This window comes from Calliphora vicina, chromosome 1, assembly GCF_958450345.1.
Source record: "Calliphora vicina chromosome 1, idCalVici1.1, whole genome shotgun sequence".
NCBI classification, from domain to species: Eukaryota; Metazoa; Arthropoda; class Insecta; order Diptera; family Calliphoridae; genus Calliphora; species Calliphora vicina.
The window spans coordinates 125,091,693-125,112,372 of NC_088780.1; the positions used below are offsets into that span (position 1 = coordinate 125,091,693).

At 30.1% G+C, this 20,680-nt stretch overlaps 1 protein-coding gene across 1 annotated transcript in view; it reads right to left on the reverse strand.

Moving 5' to 3' along the window:
• Nucleotides 1-20,680, reverse strand: part of Ace (Acetylcholine esterase) — a 146,814-nt gene that overhangs the window by 116,239 nt on the left and 9,895 nt on the right. The window contains exons 2-5 of the mRNA XM_065515739.1: nt 11,621-11,759; nt 10,815-11,351; nt 9,969-10,176; nt 1,436-1,578 (exon numbers count right to left, since the gene is read on the reverse strand). Of these exons, the coding sequence (XP_065371811.1) occupies nt 1,436-1,578; nt 9,969-10,176; nt 10,815-11,351; nt 11,621-11,759 (1,027 nt within the window). The remainder of the gene's footprint in view (nt 1-1,435; nt 1,579-9,968; nt 10,177-10,814; nt 11,352-11,620; nt 11,760-20,680) is intronic.

Here is a 20,680-nt window from a genome sequence, read left to right on the forward strand (position 1 = left end):
TGGGGTAGAATCAACATTTTGTTGGAAATAAATCCGGCATTTCTAAACGGCTAGTCCGATCGGACGGGATCAAATTTGACACGGGCATTGACAAGGAGCATTCGAGTTTAAGTTATTAAAATGAACCCTACTAATACTCCCGGGCGGCGCTATGGAGGATTCGGGTACCTTCAACATGTCAAATTTTTAAACACGTACCATTTTTTGTTTCCCATCCGATTTCAAAGATTTTGATATTTTTAGAAAACGCTCGGCTAATTGAGATATTGACTTGAAATTTTTTTCAAGGCTTTGAGGGATAAATAGGGAACATATCAAGGTTTCCAAAGCTGCTTTCGGTTTTCTGATTCCACCTTTGGTATTTTAGAACATGTGGACCAAAGTTGAAATTTTGATAAAGAAATAGGTCAAATTGCGAACGGCGTAGGAGCGAAATATTGACCATAAAGATGCTTTATATAAAATTGATATATGTTCTTAAAGAAACTTTGTTTTAATAAAAAAAGAGTTAAGTCACCTTTTCGCCTAAAAAAATCTAATATTTTTTGAATTTTTAAATTAAAAATCGTTTATTTTTGGATCCATAATAGATATTGCTTTGAAATCTTTTGTATATTATCGGTAATTTAGTTGTATAACCAACATTCGGTCAAGAATTAAAAAATGCGAACCATGGTATGGCAAAATTTTAAAATTTTAATTTTAAAATGTCTATAACTCGGAAATTATAACAGATGAAGAACGCACGCAAAAACGGCGCTTGTTTACAAATTTGACATGTCTAAGGTACCATACTTTGAGACCCCGGAGTATTTGTAGGACTAATTTTAATAACTTAAACTCAAATGCTCCTTGTCTATGCTCTTGTCAAATTTTATCGCGATCGAACTGGCCGTTTAAAAAAAAATTTTGATTCTGCCCCACTGTGCGTGTATGCTGCTGCAAACAATACACAATATATGAAATTAAAAAAAAAAAAAACTATAATAAACTTTAAAAAAGGACATACCAATACAAAAAGCATACGACTACTTTTTAAAATATATTGCAATTGCATTTTTGCAATAATAATGAAAACCAAAATAAAAAACTGCATACAATTTACAATTTACAATTGTAGATGGGAATAAATAAATATTCATACGTATCTAACTAAGTGTGTATATTATTTTATTTATGAGAAACGTGGGTATTGTAAATTTTAGCTATTGCAATTTATTTCTGATGTTCATGTTCACATTTTTTGCAAGTATTTAAATACTCCTCCATAAATATAAAGTCCTATTTTTTTATACGTTTTTAATCAATATCAGTTGCATACAACTAACTATTAAAAATTTATTTTCCTATAAATTTTATGGTTTTATTGTGATGATAATGTTTTGTGTTTCAGTTAATTCTATTTAATTTAATTTTGAAAATACAAATAACTTACCTGAAATATGATCGCCTCTCGTTCAGCTTGTGTGGCCTTATTAAAAATATTATTCATTATTTCTAAATATTTATCACGTGGCAATGATGTTGCTTCATCTTTATCAAAATAATCAATAAAATCGTATAATAGAAAATATGTACCTGGAAGAAGAAATTATGTGATAAAATGAGAATGTAATTATTTAAGGAAGGAAGGAAAGAAGGAATATTATATTAAATAAATATGCATTGTCATTAAAATTAATGAAGTGAAATATTTACGTTCATTATGGTTGACTTCGTACATACATACGTATGAGTGTTATTTATCTCATTCTAGATTTCATATCAAGTATACGTACCTATTATGTAATAAACTTATTGTCAGAGTTCATTTATTAATTATGTACAGTTACGTATTGTACTCTGGAACAACATTGTTGGGGTCATACAGTACAATATTCTCATAATGGAAATTGAATAAAAATAAAATAACTGTCCGATTAAAAAAAAACCTATAAAAATGTGGACCGATTTGGCCGGATTTTTAGCATTAGAAGAATTAAATAATGAGATAATAAACTAATTTAAAATTTTAAAACTAGGACTGTCCGATTTATGGAATAATTAAACATCCTGATTAATCAAATTTCTTATTTACCAGTTATTCAAACATTTTGATTATTCATATTCATGAATAATTGAATAATTTTTGGTTTAAACGTGAGATATAAGGTATAATCAGGAAATACGTTCTCAATTATAAAATTCATGTAATGTCAAACAAAAGAAATACGAAAATATGAAAATGAAAAAAAATAAGTTTTTTATAACAGTTTTGTTGAAAAAATATATATTTTTTTTTAGATTTTTTAAGAAAAAATTTATTTTTTGAAATAAATCTGTAAAAAAATGTTAAAAACATTTAATATCGCAACAATAAAATAAAAAAAACAAGTAAGAAAGTATGGTCAGTCAAGCCCGACCATATACAGTGCCGGACTTAAATATTCACACATCATACAGATTTATCTTTAATCTTCCATATTTTTTAAACGCAGGCCACAACTTTCGTACGGTTTTCAAAAAACAATTTATTTACATATAACTTATTGAAATATATGGAAAAACTAAACACAAGTTGGCACATTTCAGAAAAAAAAATTAACTAATATTTCGAAGTTCGATTTTTAGGGGACAAAAATATTCACACAGTTTCTAATTTTTAATAGGAAAATTGTTTTTTTAATAGTTTAATATTTTGTGGAGTAGCATATCTTTTTAATGACTTCTTTTAATCGCCTTGGCATTGAATCGACCAATTTTTGGTGACGTCGGCTCCAATATTTTGCCATTCTTGTAACAGGACATCTTTAAGTTGAGTATTAATAATAATATGGTGTTTTCTACACTTTCGGCCAATTTATCCCACAGATGTTCTATGGGATTCATGTCAGGTGATTACAGAGGAGTCGGGAGAATGTGGGGAACAGGATGCACTATCCATATTCGGACGTCATGGGCTGTGTGTTTGGGGTCATTGTACTGTTGAAAATAGAAATGTTCCCAAGCTTTAACTTTAGAGCGCATTGTTTGTAGGTTTTCTTTTAAAATATTAAGGTACACTGTTTTGTCCATTGAACCGTCGATGAAAACTAAGCTTCCTACACCAGGACAGCAATACAACCCCACAACATGACCCCTTCTCCACCATGTTTGACAGTGTTTACTATATTGTACTTTTCCAATTCAGAGTCTGGCCTTCTCCAAACTGTTACTCTGCAGTCCGATTAAAAAATATTATTGAAAAATATTATCTAAGAATAGTACTGCGTTCCAGAAATCTTCAGATTTAATTTTGTAAAATTGTTTGTAAGTATCTTTCAATCGGACGACAGAGTAACAGTTTGGAGAAGGCCAAACTCTGAATTGGGTTTTATATGGGAGCTATGACTAATTATGGACCGATCGTAACAAAATTTGGTGACATGAATTTTGTATATGTATATAAAACTTATTTGGAGCGAAATTTGTGGAGATACATATATAAACAAGTAAGAAAGTATGGTCGGGCTTGACCATACTGTGGGCCTTATATGGGGGCTATGACCAATTATGGACCGATCAACATGAAATTAGGTCGTGTGATTTATGTCCATATAAAAGTTTACTATGTTGAATTTTGTGAGTATACCAACATTTTTAATTGATTTTCGGAAGCGGGTCTATATGTGAGCTATGACTAATTATGGACCGCTCGTAATAAAATTTGATGACATGAATTTTGTATATATAAAACTTATTTGGAGCACAATTTGTGGAGATACATTTATAAATTAAACATTTATGACCGATAAAGTCCAATTTCGGAAGGACATTTGTATGGGGGTAGGTGAAATAATGGACCGATTTCAGCCAGTTTCAATAGGCTTGGTCCTTGGGCTAAAAAATTTGATCGAAATATTTCAAAATTGCGACCTGTACTCTGCACACAATGTTTACATGGACAACCACTTTTCAAAGTGGTTGTATAATGTGAAAATATAATGTCAAAATTATTTACAACTGAAGTATTGAGGAGTATAAGGTAAATTTTACAGAAGACGATAAAAACATCATAAAACTTCCAAAACTTTTAAAAGATGATCAGCCATCAACAAGATAGATGTGTACGGTTGCAAATTACATCTTTTAAATGCTATTGTCAAAATTGTATTTGACTGAAACATTTTAAAAATCGTTAAATTTTAGTTTGTATACCTCCATATAATTATCCGCAAAGTGGTTGGCTACAAAAATGTCCAAAAACTAGTCACTCTTATATATGTTGGATTTAATCTCTAAGATATCAAACTAATGAACACACTCTGTTAAGTTTCAAAGCATATTTTTTCAAGTTTCTACTTTTAAATTACCATAACTTTAGGATGTGAAAGATTAGTTTCCATGGTCTACCTATTATATTGGATAGTCTCAACATAGGGGACTTGAATGTCAAGAGCATCCTTGATTATGATTTTCAATTAAAGTCAATTTCGGAAGTGGGCCTTATATGGGAGCTATGGACCGATCGGTACTAAATTTGTTAGTACAAGTTAAGCTTATATAAAACTTATCTGTGTTGAATTTGGTTTGGATATGTTAATGATTAAGATATTTATGAGAGCTTAACTTCAGATATGGCAGTTATTTGGGGCTAGAAGAAATAATGGCAATATAAGAATTTGTGCAAATTTCTCGAATTATCTTTAAAATTGCGACCTGTAGTTTGATTACAAGATTTATTTGGAAGGACGGACGGACAGACGGAGAGACGGACGGACATTGCTTAAGCAACTCAGAAAGTGAGCAGATTGGTATACTTTAAGGTGGGTGTTAGGACACTATTTCTGCATGTTACAAATATCAGCACTAACCCAATATATCCTCCCCACAATGGTGGTGTAGGGTATAATTAACTATCTAAAGAAAAAAAACTATGTTTTTTATATAAATGAAATATTGAATACATTTTTGTACTGTCCATTAGTTGTTGAATTAAAACAATTAAAGTTAAACAAAAATTACAAATTTGTAAAAAGAAAAATAAAATATCAAACGCTTTTTCTGTTTAACCACAAAATTAAGATTTCTTTTGTCCAAATATTCATGCTGAATAGAATTGTCACGTAATTAATTATTGCCAAGAGATGTTGAAATAAAAACCTTGTACTAATTTTTCGTACTCTTTAAATGAGAAGTGTACTACTAGTTAGTGTCACAATTTTAATTATGCACATACAGCTGATATAATTAAACAAATAATGAAAATGTAATATAAAGGAAGTATTACTTTTTCATTATCCTTTAGGCTTTTGTATTAAAAAGACAGAATCATAACTAAAATAAAATTATTATATATAAAAAAATGTCTCGCTAGACAGAATGGCAGCTTTTGTCAAAAGCCACTCAAATATTATTTTGAGGCTTTTGTATTGAATTAATATTAATTTATAATAAACTAATATATAATAGCCAACTGAGTACTAAAACTAAAACATCGGCATTTAAAGCTTTCATTGAGTCTTTTAATATTTTATAAGAGAAAACTGAAATATACTTATTACCCAACCAAATAATTAACCATTTAAAAGAAGTGTAGGGTATAAAGCAGAAAAGCATATAAAATTACTCATTTGTATTTTGTATTTTGGTATTGTGTGAGGTCAACCGAGTAAACACAAATGATAATAATATCATCAGTTAACAACTGCTTCACAAAAATGTGCTTGTAGTAGTTGTAATTGTTACAGTAAAGCTATGTAGAAGGAGCCGTGAAGTATGCCGCACTGGGTCCACAAGAACAATAATGTTTTGTCAACAATGTAGGAAAAAAAATCAACAACAACGAAAACAACGTTAAAACAAAAGGTATGACAAACTTTAAACGTAAACTTTGCTTGATGTCAGATTGTTCGGCACACAATGTACACGTGCAACACAACAACAAAACGCTTACAGCTGTAAGTACACATACATATATACAAATGAGAACAAAAAAAAATCGACGTAATACTTAAGGTACATAGTCAATGTTGTCAATTCTAACCAAGCACTGGGTTTAGTTATTTTTATACCCTTGATGGGGGGAGGGGGTATAAACATTGGTCGTAGAACCTGGGTGCCCATAAGATTCTAGGACGAACTAGCTATGTCCTTCCGTCTCTCTATCTGTTGAAAATATGATAGGGCCTAAACGAAAGGAGCTAGCAGCTTGAAATGTTCCACAATTACTCTCTGTTGATAAGGTTTGGTAATTAATAATTTGTGTTTCGCCAGAATTTTAGTGAATAATTGGGAGTCCATGTAAGTTATTATAAAACAAATTTAAAAAAATATTCTTCCTTTTTTTAAAAAAAAAAAAAGTACACGAAATTGTTTGATGAACTATTAGCTATATTATTGCCATATATAGATAAGCGGTGTCACCAAGTCTGAATTAGCTGTTGGTCAAATACTGATGACAGCTATTTTTGAGGTCCCACTCAGTTTCAGTATATGGTTTTATTACCCTTTAGTAGTAGAGGCGAACCTATACTGCCATGACCGTGTGTTTTTCCAAATGTCTTCATTTGTTGCACAGTGTAATCAATATTGTGCTGAAATGGACACAAACAAGATTTATATGAACCTAAATCTGTCTGCCAACTTTTGTGAGAATCGGTCCATAATTGACCCTACCACCTATATAAGCCCTATATAAGAAATAAATATTTTATTGTCACATATTGATGGTGGGTAATCAATATTAGGCAAAAGCGAATGTAAAACTCTTACTTGTTTGTATTTAATTTAAATGTTTAGCACTTCATATGAAAATGGCAACATTTGGCTAACTTTGAATAAGTAAATAAAAGACGTGGTTAAAATTTCAGTTAGTGATGTTATGAAACTTAATTCTTATAATTCAATTAAATGCCACTTTGGACACATTTGATAGTTTGATATATATAAAATTTAATTCATGAAACTCTATAAAGGCAAACCAAAACTAATTAAAAATTTCTATAGCGTAACCAATTTTTTAGCACAAATTTTTTTGACAGTGTTTTGTACGATCTAAATTGTCCTAAATGAAAGTAGTTTCTCTCCTTACATATTAATATATTAAAGAGAGAACCCTGACGGCAAAGTTTTGCAAAAAAAAACATAAAAATAGCACAAAGTGTTTATTGTTCATTAAATTCAGTGTTACTTTACTATTTCGTGTGTTTTGGTCAGAACATTTAGCCACAATCATTAGCTTCCAAACTAATTTATACACTTCGAATATTTGTATCATAATTATTTTTAATACCAACCGCCATGGTGGTTAATAAACTAACCACCCAATTCCATAAAAACCTTGGAATGGGGTAGTCTTATAAACATGAAACCGTCTCTGAAAGAGTTAAGCAACTTCAAATTTTGTATAACCATAAAGAACCTATGTAACAAGTTTTAACAACAATGGAACAGGTAAGGTCCGATGCCTTGCCGAAATTTGTTGTTTTCCGCCTCTAAGTTGTAAATTTTTTCTAAGAGTTTCTTTTTCACAAAATTCGTGCTTTGAAATTAAATAAAGATTAGGCCACACTGTACATGGTACCTACTACAAGAAGAGTGTGTAACTATATAATAACAGCAATTGAACTAGAACGCGTACAACCACAAAACAAAAACCAACATTGTCATGTGATTGTACTCGTATTTAAGTATGAATCCTTAGGGTAATGTAAAACAAAAACAACCAGAAAAGAAAAACAAAACAAAAAAAACAATAATAACATACATATAGGAAAGATGTGTCAAGGACAAAAGAAGAAAACAACCAACACTACAATCATACTCTTACCAAAAATACAACAACTGCTGTTAAATAATATTTTTTTTTTTTGTTCGTTCATACCATATTTCTTACAATGGCCAGAAAGAATACAACAACTAACCATCTTTAGTAATTGAATACACCTGCTTGTTTTTATACAATACATTATTTAATAAAAAAATTAAATAATGTAGGGGAATACGAAAATATTAATTTAAGCTTTTTGTGGTGCTGTTGTTCATAGACTGTGTCATTGTGTCCCCAGGGCCTTGCTATTTATCTCCAAAATATTAGATGGAACTTATGCGGTACTTTAAGGTAAACCAGAGTTTTGAGTTATTGAAATACATTGGCTATATACCTATTTAAAGATAGATATAAAGATATTTACATATGTATAGTAGGGTCGATTTTTTTTGCACAAAAAATTTAAAAGATTATTCTAAGCAACTTTGCTAGAAACCATGAATTCAAAAATATTTAGTAAGTAATTGCTTCCTGTTTTCTCTGTGTACATAATAAATTAGTATAAAGCAACCAAAACTGTGGAAACTTTTCACCAATCAAAATTCACAACAGCAAAGGAAGATATACGAATTGTGAGAGAGTTCAAAAAAGATCCATACACTTCATCTTCTAGACTCTAGAATATAGAGTAATGGATTCTCTCAGTCTAGAGTTAAGTGTACGGACTGAACTGTATTGACTATATAAAGTAGAGCATTTTCAGCTGGCCTCAAAAGCTATAGAGCTGAAAAGAAACCATTTATATTGGTCAATTCACAAGGTCTGTTATCATGTCATATTGTCATAATAACCTAATATTTTACAATAGTTTGAAAATGTTGTTATAGGCTTTCAAGCAAAAAATTTCCTAAAATAATACTATTCTGTATGCGATGTTTATTCTGTTGTCATAACCAACCAGCGGAGACCTGCGCCGCACGGTGGCTCATATCTCAATTTCATCGGCCAAAAGTCCAACTCTTTGTTAACTCCGATTTTGAAAATTTTAATGCCATTCAATTGTAAACACACTGAAACTATGGTAGCCAAAAAATTAGATAAAAATATTGTCAGTTGTGTGCGTGGCATGCTATTAAACTCAAATATTATATGTAATTTTATAAAAAATGTGATTTTTGTAAATTTGATCAATTTGTAAATTATCATTACTCGCAAACTATTATTGATAATTGGATGATTTTTTTTGCTATGTTTGTAGGATAATAGTCTTTAAGAACTGGTATGACCTGTCACTGCACCGTTTATACCTGATGTGTTATTAATTTTTTTTCTCAGGTACTATAATTTAGTCAAATTTTAATTTCAGTGGAATAAAAGTGCTTAGGGTCAAAAGGGGTTAAACAAATTTTAATACCAGGAGAAAGGCCAAAGTGTCTTCTTGAAGCCCATATATACTTGTTGACCTGTTTTGACATGTTTGTTGAACACTTTTTTCATTTGAATGAAATTATACTTTATCGGTCGTAAATGGTTAATCTATATAGGTAGCTACACAAATTTTGCTCCAAATTTTATATAAACTGAATTAATGTCACTTCCTTATTTTTATCTGCTTACAACTTTTTTATAAGTAAAGCTGATGCAAAAAATAAAAATATCCGCATTTTCATACTAAATGCTATAAAAATTGTTTAAATTTAGCTTTAAATTTCTCAACAACTTCTGAACCGATTTTAATGAAATTAAAACTGGACAAAAACTCAAGAAGATATCTGTCCATCAGAAGAAAAATTCGGAAATACCTCTATCGGTTAAAAAGTTACATAGTTTTGGCCGATGAAAAACGATAATGAGCCACTGTGCACCGAACGCCTGAAAGGTGGTTAAGCCGAGTCATGACATAATAGGACATTATGACAATATGACTTGTAAGAGACCTTGTGAATTGACCAAATATGTTCATTGTTGTCTTCTCCAAGTGAAAAATTAATTAATTGAAATTTAAACACGCATTACCCAACCTACAAGATACAATGTGAAGCTAATCACTGTGAATCCTAATTTCGAAACCTTCTAATCTACCCGTGTGAAGTTTTATTAAATTCGGACTATTCATGTAGGAGTACAAGATTTATTCCCTTTTTTCCTTTAGACAATTATTCACTCTGTGTCAAACAGAAAAGTCTAACGCTATTCGCTTATTAGTATGTAAATAGTAACAGAGTTAAGTAAAACTTACCCTCATCCTTGACATTTCCAATCATTATATCATAACCGGACATATCAGCTGTTTTCATAAGAGTCATGGGATCAGCCGGTAAAAATGCACCATCAATAGTGGGAGCTGAGGGAAAACTTAAAATACCCGAATAGGAATTCCATTGTTGTACTGAAATTGTTTTAGCATCCACCGAACGCATACAGGCCATTACCGATTGAGGGTTATCCTAAGTAAATCAAACAAAATAATAATAACGAAAATAAAATAAAACAAATTTAAAAGTAAAAGCACGATTTAATTAATTATAATTTCACATATTATAATATAAAAATTAGTAGTATACATAACACTGTCCAACAGCATTTTTGGAACAGACTAGCGACCCTATAATTCTGAAAGGGCATGTCGAGTAGATAATTGTTTAGAATAAACTTATAGTAGAATAAACTTATATCTCCTCATTTTACGGCAAAAAGTTTCGTAGAATATTTTAATACTTAAATACTTAAATGTACTTTTTGAAAGGACTTTTTTCGATTTTCTCGAAAATGTGGTCAATTTTATCCCTAAAGATAGGAGATAGGGGGTTAAGATCTTCCACAAAAATGATCCTCATAAAATTCCACAATATAACTCTGACAATAAGAATTCTCTCAGATATTAACTCATAACATTTTTTTCAGTTAGTATAATGCTACCTTCGATCAAAAAATTAAAATTTTGACCTACTGTAAATAAATTCAGACCAGCTGGACTATAAGTTATCTATCTCAACATGCCCTTTCAGTATTATAGGGTCACTATTCTGTTCCAATCAAAAAGTCTCAATTTGTTGGACAGTGTAATTAAAGAAGTAAAACTTACTTGCAACAATGAGGCATTACAATTGCAATCGTTTATTAAAGCTTTACCAATCTCTACAGCTTTCTCTGAAGTCATGTGACTCCAGGGTGCATTCATGGTACCCGATTGCATCATGCCACGCTTCACTAGACCTCTGGTCACCGGCGACACTAGTTGAGCATTTACCGAACTCGAACCGGCTGATTCACCAAACAGAGTCATCCACTCGGGATTGCCACCAAAGGCACGAGCGTTTTCCTTTAGCCAACGCAACGCCAAGGCTTGATCCCAGAGACCAACATTGCCGGGCGCTTCCTCTTCAAAACCTGGCATAACCGGTGAAAGATGTAGAAAACCAAATGCACCGACACGATACTGAAATGAGGCAACAATCACATTACCCACCGCTGACATAATTTCGGCATTGTAAATGTCCAATGTGGCCGAACCAGTCATAAAGCCACCACCATAGATCCATATTAAAATGGGTAAACCATTTGTGGTATTTTGGGGTGTTGCACTATGGATTAAATGATCGGGATCGGTTTTAGACGAATGCTAAAAAAATAGAAAATTCAAATACAATTTCATTCAAATGTATGTATAAACCAAAAATATTTTTGGTCAATTCATGTCATATTGTCATAATGTATTAATATTTCACAACTCGATGGCTCAGCTTAACAGAGTAGTATTATTTTAGTACATTTTTAGCTTGATAACAACATTTTCAAACCATTGTAAAATATTAGGACATTATGACATGATAGGAGACCTTGTGAATTAACCAATTATGTTTAAAGCTAGTGGATGGAAATAAAACTTACCTCACCACCATTGGCTCCACGACCATGTCGTAGACGCGCTTTTGCTGGAGCCCATATGTTCATGTATAAACAATCTTCTGATACATTTGTGTTGGGATTCCATATCTCTTCACCGGAAAAGCCAGGGAAGTACTCGTATCTATTAATAAGAAATGAGAAATGAATAAAATTAATTCATAATTCCGTTTCTATAAAACTTTAAGGAAACTATTAATAATATGGAAATATGTATGTATCTTTAGTGAATTATTGCTCTAAATATAAATATTTTTTATGTATAAAAACTAATTAAGTTATTGCAAAGGCCGTTTTTCTCTCCCTTACCCGCCTTTTTTTACTTTATGATACAATATCTTTAATAGACTTTCAGGAATTTCAACTTTATTATAATCGTTAATAAAATAAAGGGCTTTTAATTACTGTGGGTGTGTGTATATTTATGTGGAGAATGATTGTAAATAGTCTGTCGTAAATAGTTTGTTGTCTGTCTACGCATTGTATAGTAGGAGTAATATGTATATTAGAGTGACAATCAGTTGTATGGAAAAAATTTTTTGTTAAAATTTTGAAGAGTGCCGGGTGGAATATTGTGACACTAGGCCTAAATGTTAAGTGCTGAAAATTTGAGCCAAATCGGGCAACGATTTCTGGACGCGCATCGAGGTCAAAGTTCAGATATATGCAAAATTGTACTGTTAATATGGAATAAATAGGTGAAACTCGTTAGCTTTCTGCATTGTTTTCTAGAAATATGTAGATTTATTTATATTAATGAATATTACATTAAAAAAAAAGTTTTGGAAATTAACCCTGTATCTCCTTTGGTTCAAAATGACCCAAAAACTGTATTATCGCCAAAATTAGAGAAAAATGCAAATTTTTCAGTTTTTGAAAAAAATTTGCTACTAAATAAATACTTTTGCAATTGAATGCAAAAGAATCGAAATATGTACGTAATTATCGTTGTAATGAGATATAAATGACAAAATTTGATTAAAAAATGTTAAAGTTATTACAAATTCGCCAGACCATTATCGTGTTTCAGACCACTTGAACAAAAAATTTAGAATCAAAATTTAGATATTTCGAGAAAAATTAAAATAAAAGCTCATTTTTACTTAAAATATGTCCATATTTACTTGTATATGAGTTTTTGTCTTCGTAGGATACCGTTAACCTATTCGCAGGTATGGCCAAAAAAAATAATTTTTTTAACGGCTGTTTCAAAACTCCATTTTCAAATTTTTAAAAATTTTGTTAAACAAATTTCAGTTTTTTTCGATCATCACATTGGGGTTTATTGAGATCAAAATAGGGAATAAAAATATGAAAAAATTATGTCAATACCTCTTACAGTTTTTCCGTACCTGTGATTGAAATTTTGCGTTTTTCAAGAAAAACTAATTTTTTGTCCATATTTAGGCGAATGAGTCCAATTTCCTTACTGTTATAAATTTTAAGTAAAACTTATTCACAGTATTAAAATACTGGTAATTTTAAATATGGTCTGAAAGTTTTACTAAAATCGGAAAACGTTAACCTTAAAATCGTGAAGGTCAAAAGTCAAATTTTTCAATATTTGGAATTTCTAATGAAAAGATAGCGAAATGTTATATATTTTTGGGCCGATTTTAATGCAACTTAAGGAAAATATAACATAAAGTCCAGAATTTAAAATAACAGCACTAAAATGGAAATTAACCCTTAGCAGCACTTGGGGTCCAAATTATTCTCAACTTTTAAAATCAAGAAAAACACAACCGTTTTGACCCCAAGTCCTCTTAAAGGTTAAAATTCATTTTTGCACTGTTGTTGTAAATGCTAGACCCCAATATATATTTTCCTCAAGTTTCATGAAAATCGGCCCAAAAATATGTAACATTTCGCTATCTTTTCATTTGAAATTCCAAATATTGAAAAATTTGGCATTTGACCTTCACGATTCAAAGGTTATCGTTTTCCGATTTTAGTAAAACTTTCAGAACATATTTAAAATTACAAGGACTATAATATTATGAATAGGTTTTACTTAAAATTTATAACAGTAAGGAAATTGGACTCATTCGCCTAAATATGGACAAAAAATTAGTTTTTCTTGAAAAACGCAAAATTTCAATCGCAGGTACGGAAAAACTGTAAGAGGTATTGACATAATTTTTTCATATTTTTATTCCCTATTTTGATCTCAATAAACCCCAATGTGATGATCGAAAAAAACTGAAATTTGTTTAACAAAATTTTTAAAAATTTGAAAATGGAGTTTTGAAACAGCCGTTAAAAAAATTATTTTTTTTGGCCATACCTGCGAATAGGTTAACGGTATCCTACGAAGACAAAAACTCATATACAAGTAAATATGGACATATTTTAAGTAAAAATGAGCTTTTATTTTAATTTTTCTCGAAATATCTAAATTTTTTTTCTAAATTTTTTGTTCAAGTGGTCTGAAACACGGTAATGGTCTGGCGAATTTGTAATAACTTTAACATTTTTTAATCAAATTTTGTCATTTATATCTCATTACAACGATAATTACGTACATATTTCGATTCTTTTGCATTCAATTGCAAAAGTATTTATTTAGTAGCAAATTTTTTTCAAAAACTGAAAAATTTGCATTTTTCTCTAATTTTAGCGATAATACAGTTTTTGGGTCATTTTGAACCAAAGGAGATACAGGGTTAATTTCCAAAACTTTTTTTTTAATGTAATATTCATTAATATAAATAAATCTACATATTTCTAGAAAACAATGCAGAAAGCTAACGAGTTTCACCTATTTATTCCATATTAACAGTACAATTTTGCATATATCTGAACTTTGACCTCCATGCGCGTCCAGAAATCGTTGCCCGATTTGGCTCAAATTTTCAGCACTTAACATTTAGGCCTAGTGTCACAATATTCCACCCGGCACTCTTTGAAATCTAAAAAAAAAAAATCGGCTGTCACTCTAATGTATATGTTCTACCCACTAGGGCAGCACTTATTGCTAAATTATAAATCATATGGAATGGCTGGAAAATGTTGTGTGTTGTGGGATCGACTTCCAATTAAGTTATTGAATTGAGTTATCAAGAATAAGTGTTTTAATCAGCAATGGAAACGTTTTTTGATACAATTTCATAATGAAAAGTACCATTGTACTCTCGAGAATCATTTGATGTTTTCAGAAAATGTTCAGTATTTTATGTACAAAGATTAATTTACAAATTCTTATACAGCCCAATTATGAACAAAAAATTCCGCGGGAGTTTGTTCCCCGCGAGTTTTTTTCCCATTGAATTTGAATAGGAAAAATAAGAAAAGGGGAAAAACTCCCGGGCAATTTTTATTCATAATTGGGCTGATAGACTCTGAATGATTTTCTGCTATAGATTACTATTTTCTATAGAAACTCATATATATATATTAACAGTATTTTCTAATGAAAATCTTCAATATTCAATTAAACAAATAAATAGGTTTTCTGTATCTATACACAGAGAAAACAGATTCGTGATATCAACCGAAGTTGTTGCCAATCGAATGAATCGGTTGCACACATAGATTTTTGCTATTCTATCAACTGAAAGTCAGTTGATAAAGAAGAATTTCGGTTGTAGCAATCAAACTTTTGTTACACCTTCCAACATTTTGTAGCCGCAACTGCAAAATTCGGTCACTAGGTCACGAATCAGTATTCTCTGTGTATTAATGAAAATTTAATATATTGGATGTAATTATGTCTTAAAAATGCGGGATAAACAATAGCTAACATATCTTTTGAACTCGGTTTTTGTTTTTAATAACTTAATTCATTTATTCTCACTTAGTTATTCAACATTCTAGTGTAAACAACAAATTTTTTTTTGCTTCGAAAATTTTGTGCCAACACCGCGTCATGTGAGGGAAGTTTTTCTTTAGTTCTTTAATTTGATAAAAAAAAGTGCGGCTGAAGTACACTGATTGCTCACCAAAGCTTATGGTGAATGTGTTCCATCGGTTTCAACGTGCGAGATATGGTTTGTGCGGTTCAGAAGCTGCGATTTTGACAAGAAAGACAAAAATCGTCAAGGCCAGCCAAAAATGTTTGAAGACCAAGAATTGAAGGCAATATTCCATGAAGATTGTTGTCAAACTCAACAAGAGCTAGCCAAATCATTGGAAGCTACTCAAGCAGTAATTTCAAAACGGATTCATCCAAAGCATGGAAATTGAGAACCATACCATTTGAAGTCGAGAGACCTTGAAAGGCACAATGATGCTTGAGATTTATAAAAAATATAATTTTTGCACTTTCGATGAAAAATGAAGCCGATACCATAGCCAAATATCCGTGGCGCTAAGGTAATGCTCTGTATTTGGTGGGAGCAAAAGAGTCCTATCTATTATAAGCTGCTGAAAACTGGCCAGGCCATCAGACATGGAACCTACATATATCGAATGCATAATTTTTGTTTGACGCGAGCATTGGCCGAAAAACGATCAGAATATGCGGTCAGACATGAAACCGTAATATTCCATCATGAGAACGCTCAGCCACATTATGCGATATCTGTTAAGAACTATTTAGAATGATTTGTTTCAATCGATGCAGAACACTTTCTCTGGGATACGCTTCACCTTAGAACAGAGTTTCAAAAGTTGGCTCGGAATTCATATTTTGGGAAAAGATCATACTTAACAGCGGCCAATACTTTGTATAACTTTATATTCTACAAATGTTTTTAAAAAAGCTACAAATTTTAAAAAATTCCGCATTTTTAAGTCATGCATCCGATAAATTCCGATTTTTGCTTTTGACAAAATTCCATAAATATACAAATTTATTTCAAAAATGTATTTTTTTATTCTCTTTAGATTCCGTTCAAATTTTGTTAAGTCTCGAAATTGTAAATAAATTGATTAAAAACAAGAGAGAGAGCAATATTCGGCTATGTCGAATCTTATATACCCTTCACCAAATTATACTTCAAATAAAAATTTTAAATATTTTTAGGTAAACTAAATTTTTTTTCCAAAGTTGTTTTTTAAATTTTTGGAAAAAAAAAAATTTTCGAATTTTTTTTTTAAATTTAATTTTTTTTTTTAATATTTAGCGAAAAAAAACTTTTGGTGAAAAAAAATTCGGTTTAAAAAATATTTTTTTCCGATTTTGACCCATTGTAGGTCCAACTTACTATGGTCTTATGTATATACGTCGTTGCAAAGGTTTTTGAAGGACATGTGATTTATTCATGGATATCTAATGATAGATAAGATATCCATTATTCATGGATATCTAATGATAGATAATTAGATATCCATGAATAAATCACATGTCCTTCAATAGTTCAAAGTTTAATTCTTGAGTTATAAATCTCAAAAACATCTTTATTTACAAATTTATTCATTAAACATTAAAGGACATATGTTTCGAATAAAATAACATTTAATATTGCATGGACATGAAAGGGTCTTCAGTCAACAAGTGTATGATTTGATAAATAAATTTGGTTAAAATCGGAAATGAAAAATCCGAAAAGTGCTGTTTTTTGTCATGTTTGGAATGGATTCTCTCACATAAACCCGAAAAATCAGTTTTGAGCTGTGTCACTTTTAAAATCATTCAAAATTAAATAAGGAATCAAATAAAAAATTTTTTATATAATTATTGCAATTGTCGAATAATTATTGTATAATAAAAATTTTCTTTAATTTCAACCAATTAAGCACATTATTTTACGCAATATCCCTAAATCAAATTAAATTTTATCTAGTCTATTGTGGGTGTGTTGTCAGCAGGTCATCATCATATAGACAAACAAAAAAACTTTCAAAATCTACACATTTAAAAATTTATCATAATTATGTTGGCGTGCTAATGACACGACCCCATGCTGTACTAATTTAATAACAACAATGTGTAGATGGTTCTTGATATGTATCTATTGTTAAGTTTCTCATCCTTCATTATCTATCATTCAGGCCTCATTTCCCCTACCTTCCAATACACACACTTACAACACATAAATACATTTTCTAACTATTTAAGTAGCAATACATTCTTCCATCGATCCGACCATTTATCAATTCTTAACTGATGATTACGATTTCTTAATGTAATTTAAGTTTATAAATACACACACATATAAATATCTGCAATTACCCTGCAGTTCATTGAACTAGTTCCGCCACCTCGAATTAGTTAGTCACTGAGAACTACTATTAAGTAGTGAAGAGTCTAATCTCAATTTTTTCATTTTCTTCATCATCAGTGAGAACTAAAACACGAACGCCCACATTCAGCATTACATATGGTCATTGAAGTTGTTTTATTTTAAAGGATTTTATTTTCCTCAAATTTATTTTCAAAAACTACCATTTTAGCACATTGCATAGATGGGGTTAGTGCACTAATTTTGCAGTTTGCACTAATACTTAGTGATGGTGCAAAATTAGTGCAATCATTTTGTTCATATTTAGTGCTGAGTTGAAAATTAGCAGCCTCACAAAACATTAGTGATAGTGAGTTAAAAAATTTTGCACTCAAAATAAAATTAGTTGATTTAAAAAAATGCAATCATCAGTTTATTGCAACTTTTTTGTATGCACTAATTTGAGTGCAACTTCAAATTGTGCACTAAATTTTTAAGTTCAAAATGGTTTAAGTTTATTTCTGTACACTAATTTAAAACCTATGACAAATATTTCATTAAAAATAACAAAAAATATTTAAGATTTTTATTTTTCGAATTTGGATTCTACAATTTCATGACTACTCATTTTGAAAATTTAGTGATAGTATGTTTAATGCAGCCTTTTTTTGATTGCAGGTTAAAATTTTGCACTAATTAATTGTAGTGCAGATTTTTGCACTAAATCTTCGTTTAGTGATAGTTAAAAAATGATCACTATCACTATTTTTTTTAGTGATAGTTAAGAAATAAGCATTATCACTAAAGCTGATAAAAAATAGTGCAAACTAAATTTTTTGCAATTTTAGTGAGTGATAGTGCAATGCTGATCTCAATCAACATTTAGTGCACTACCCCCAACTATGCCACATTGAACTAGTTAGTTGTACAAGTAGTAATATAGCTAATGTATGGTTTCCGATTGACACTTTTCAAACTGCTGGGTTATTAATATTAAATCTTACACGTTAAATGTATTGATTAGCACTATGTTGTGCGTGTGAAGGTGCTTTTAAGTAAATAAACGTATACATACATATTTATTAGGGTGGCCCCAAAAAAATGTTATGGATGTTCCTAACTAAAATAATAGTACAATTGATAAAAAAGTCAATTTCTAAGGTTTTAATAAACTTTGGTATATTTCTCGCAAAGCAAACATTTAAGATGTTGATATCAGTTCCAAAATTATTCTAACTTCGAAATTTTTTGCAAACTTTTAAGTGGTTTCAATTTGTAAAATACATATATTTATTTAAAATAATTTCCTTAAATTTATACGTAATAAACCAGATAAAATTTCACAGAAATAAGTTTTTCTGTTATTCGAAATTCAATCTATTTCGAATTTTATTTGAATTCAAACGTAAAAAGGTTTAAATTTTCATATACTTTATAATTAATACACAAATAATTTGAAATAACAAAAACTAAAGATGCTACACATTTAGTGTTTATAAACCGTTTAACCGAAAAACCGTTTTTTCTTCGAAATTTCGGTTTTTTTTGCGAACCGGTTAATTTGAAATTCCTATTTTCGGTTAAAGCTACGTTTCCGCATTCACCGTAATCGGCACCGAAAACGAATTTCCATAAATTTGCACCGAAAAAATGTTCTGAAACAAACTTTTTTTCGGTGCAAATGTATGGAATTTCGTTTTCGGTGCCGATTACGGTGTATGCGGAAACGTAGCTTAACCGGTTTATCCAGTTTTTATCACTCGGTTAACCGGTTTTTAAAATTTGGGACTAAAATCAATAAATCTCATGTTTTTATAGTCATTTATCATACCATAGTGAAACATTGAGCGGAAACTAGAAAAAAATTCAAGCAAAACTGCTGATATACAATATAAAGCTCTTTCAATAATTTTTTTTTAAAAAATTACAATGATTGTAAGCAGTAGAGGACGAATGAGTTTACTTAAAAACTTCTTCAAAATCAATAATATACAAACGTGCTAGGTTCCTTTTCAGAAATATTACTGGAGAGACAAAATACTTTCTAAAATCCTTGATTTTAAATATTTTTGAAATCTCTTAATGCAGTTTTATTACTTATTTGGTATGATTTATAATGACAAATAATCACATTTAAGAAGAAGTGCGATTGCATTACATAGGTACTTTTTTTGGGACTTTGAACATTTTCTGTTTCATATCATAAAGTTGTGGTACTAATAAATTTCAAAATTATCAAATATTTAATTAAAAAATTTATAATTTACACTTTTGGGTTGAAATTCAATGAATAATAAAACAAATATATATTTAGTAACATATTTATACTCAATTCCATTTCGGTTAACCGACAAACCGGTTTTTTAAAAAGTCCGTTTTTTATAAACACTATACACATTGATGTAGCGAAATATTGAAATAAATTTAAAAGATTTTTATAAAAAGACCGTATGCTTAAATAATTATTATAATAAATAATACAAACATTTTACGTTTGAAACTTTAAAGTATTACATACCAATGGAAAGCACATGAAATGAATTATTTGATACATATTTGGTCAATTCACAAGGTCTCTTATTAGTCATATTGTCATAATATCCTTATATTTCCCGACTCTACGGTTCGGCTTAACTGACTCTTAGGCTTTCGGAGCAGGTCTCTGCTGGTTGGTTACGACAACACAATAAACATAGCTTACATAGTACTATTTTTTATGAAATTTTTTGTTTGAAATGCAATAACAACACTTTTAAATCATTGTGAAATATTAGGACATTATGACAATATGACATGATAAGGGACCTTGTGAATACCTATTTACAATTGCTGAAAGTTGTATTTATTTATTTTACCTAATTATTTATTTTATGTTTTGTTATGTCTCTTTTTAGTTTGAAACTGCCGCGGATTTATATATCAAAAAGGATCTAGAGATCAA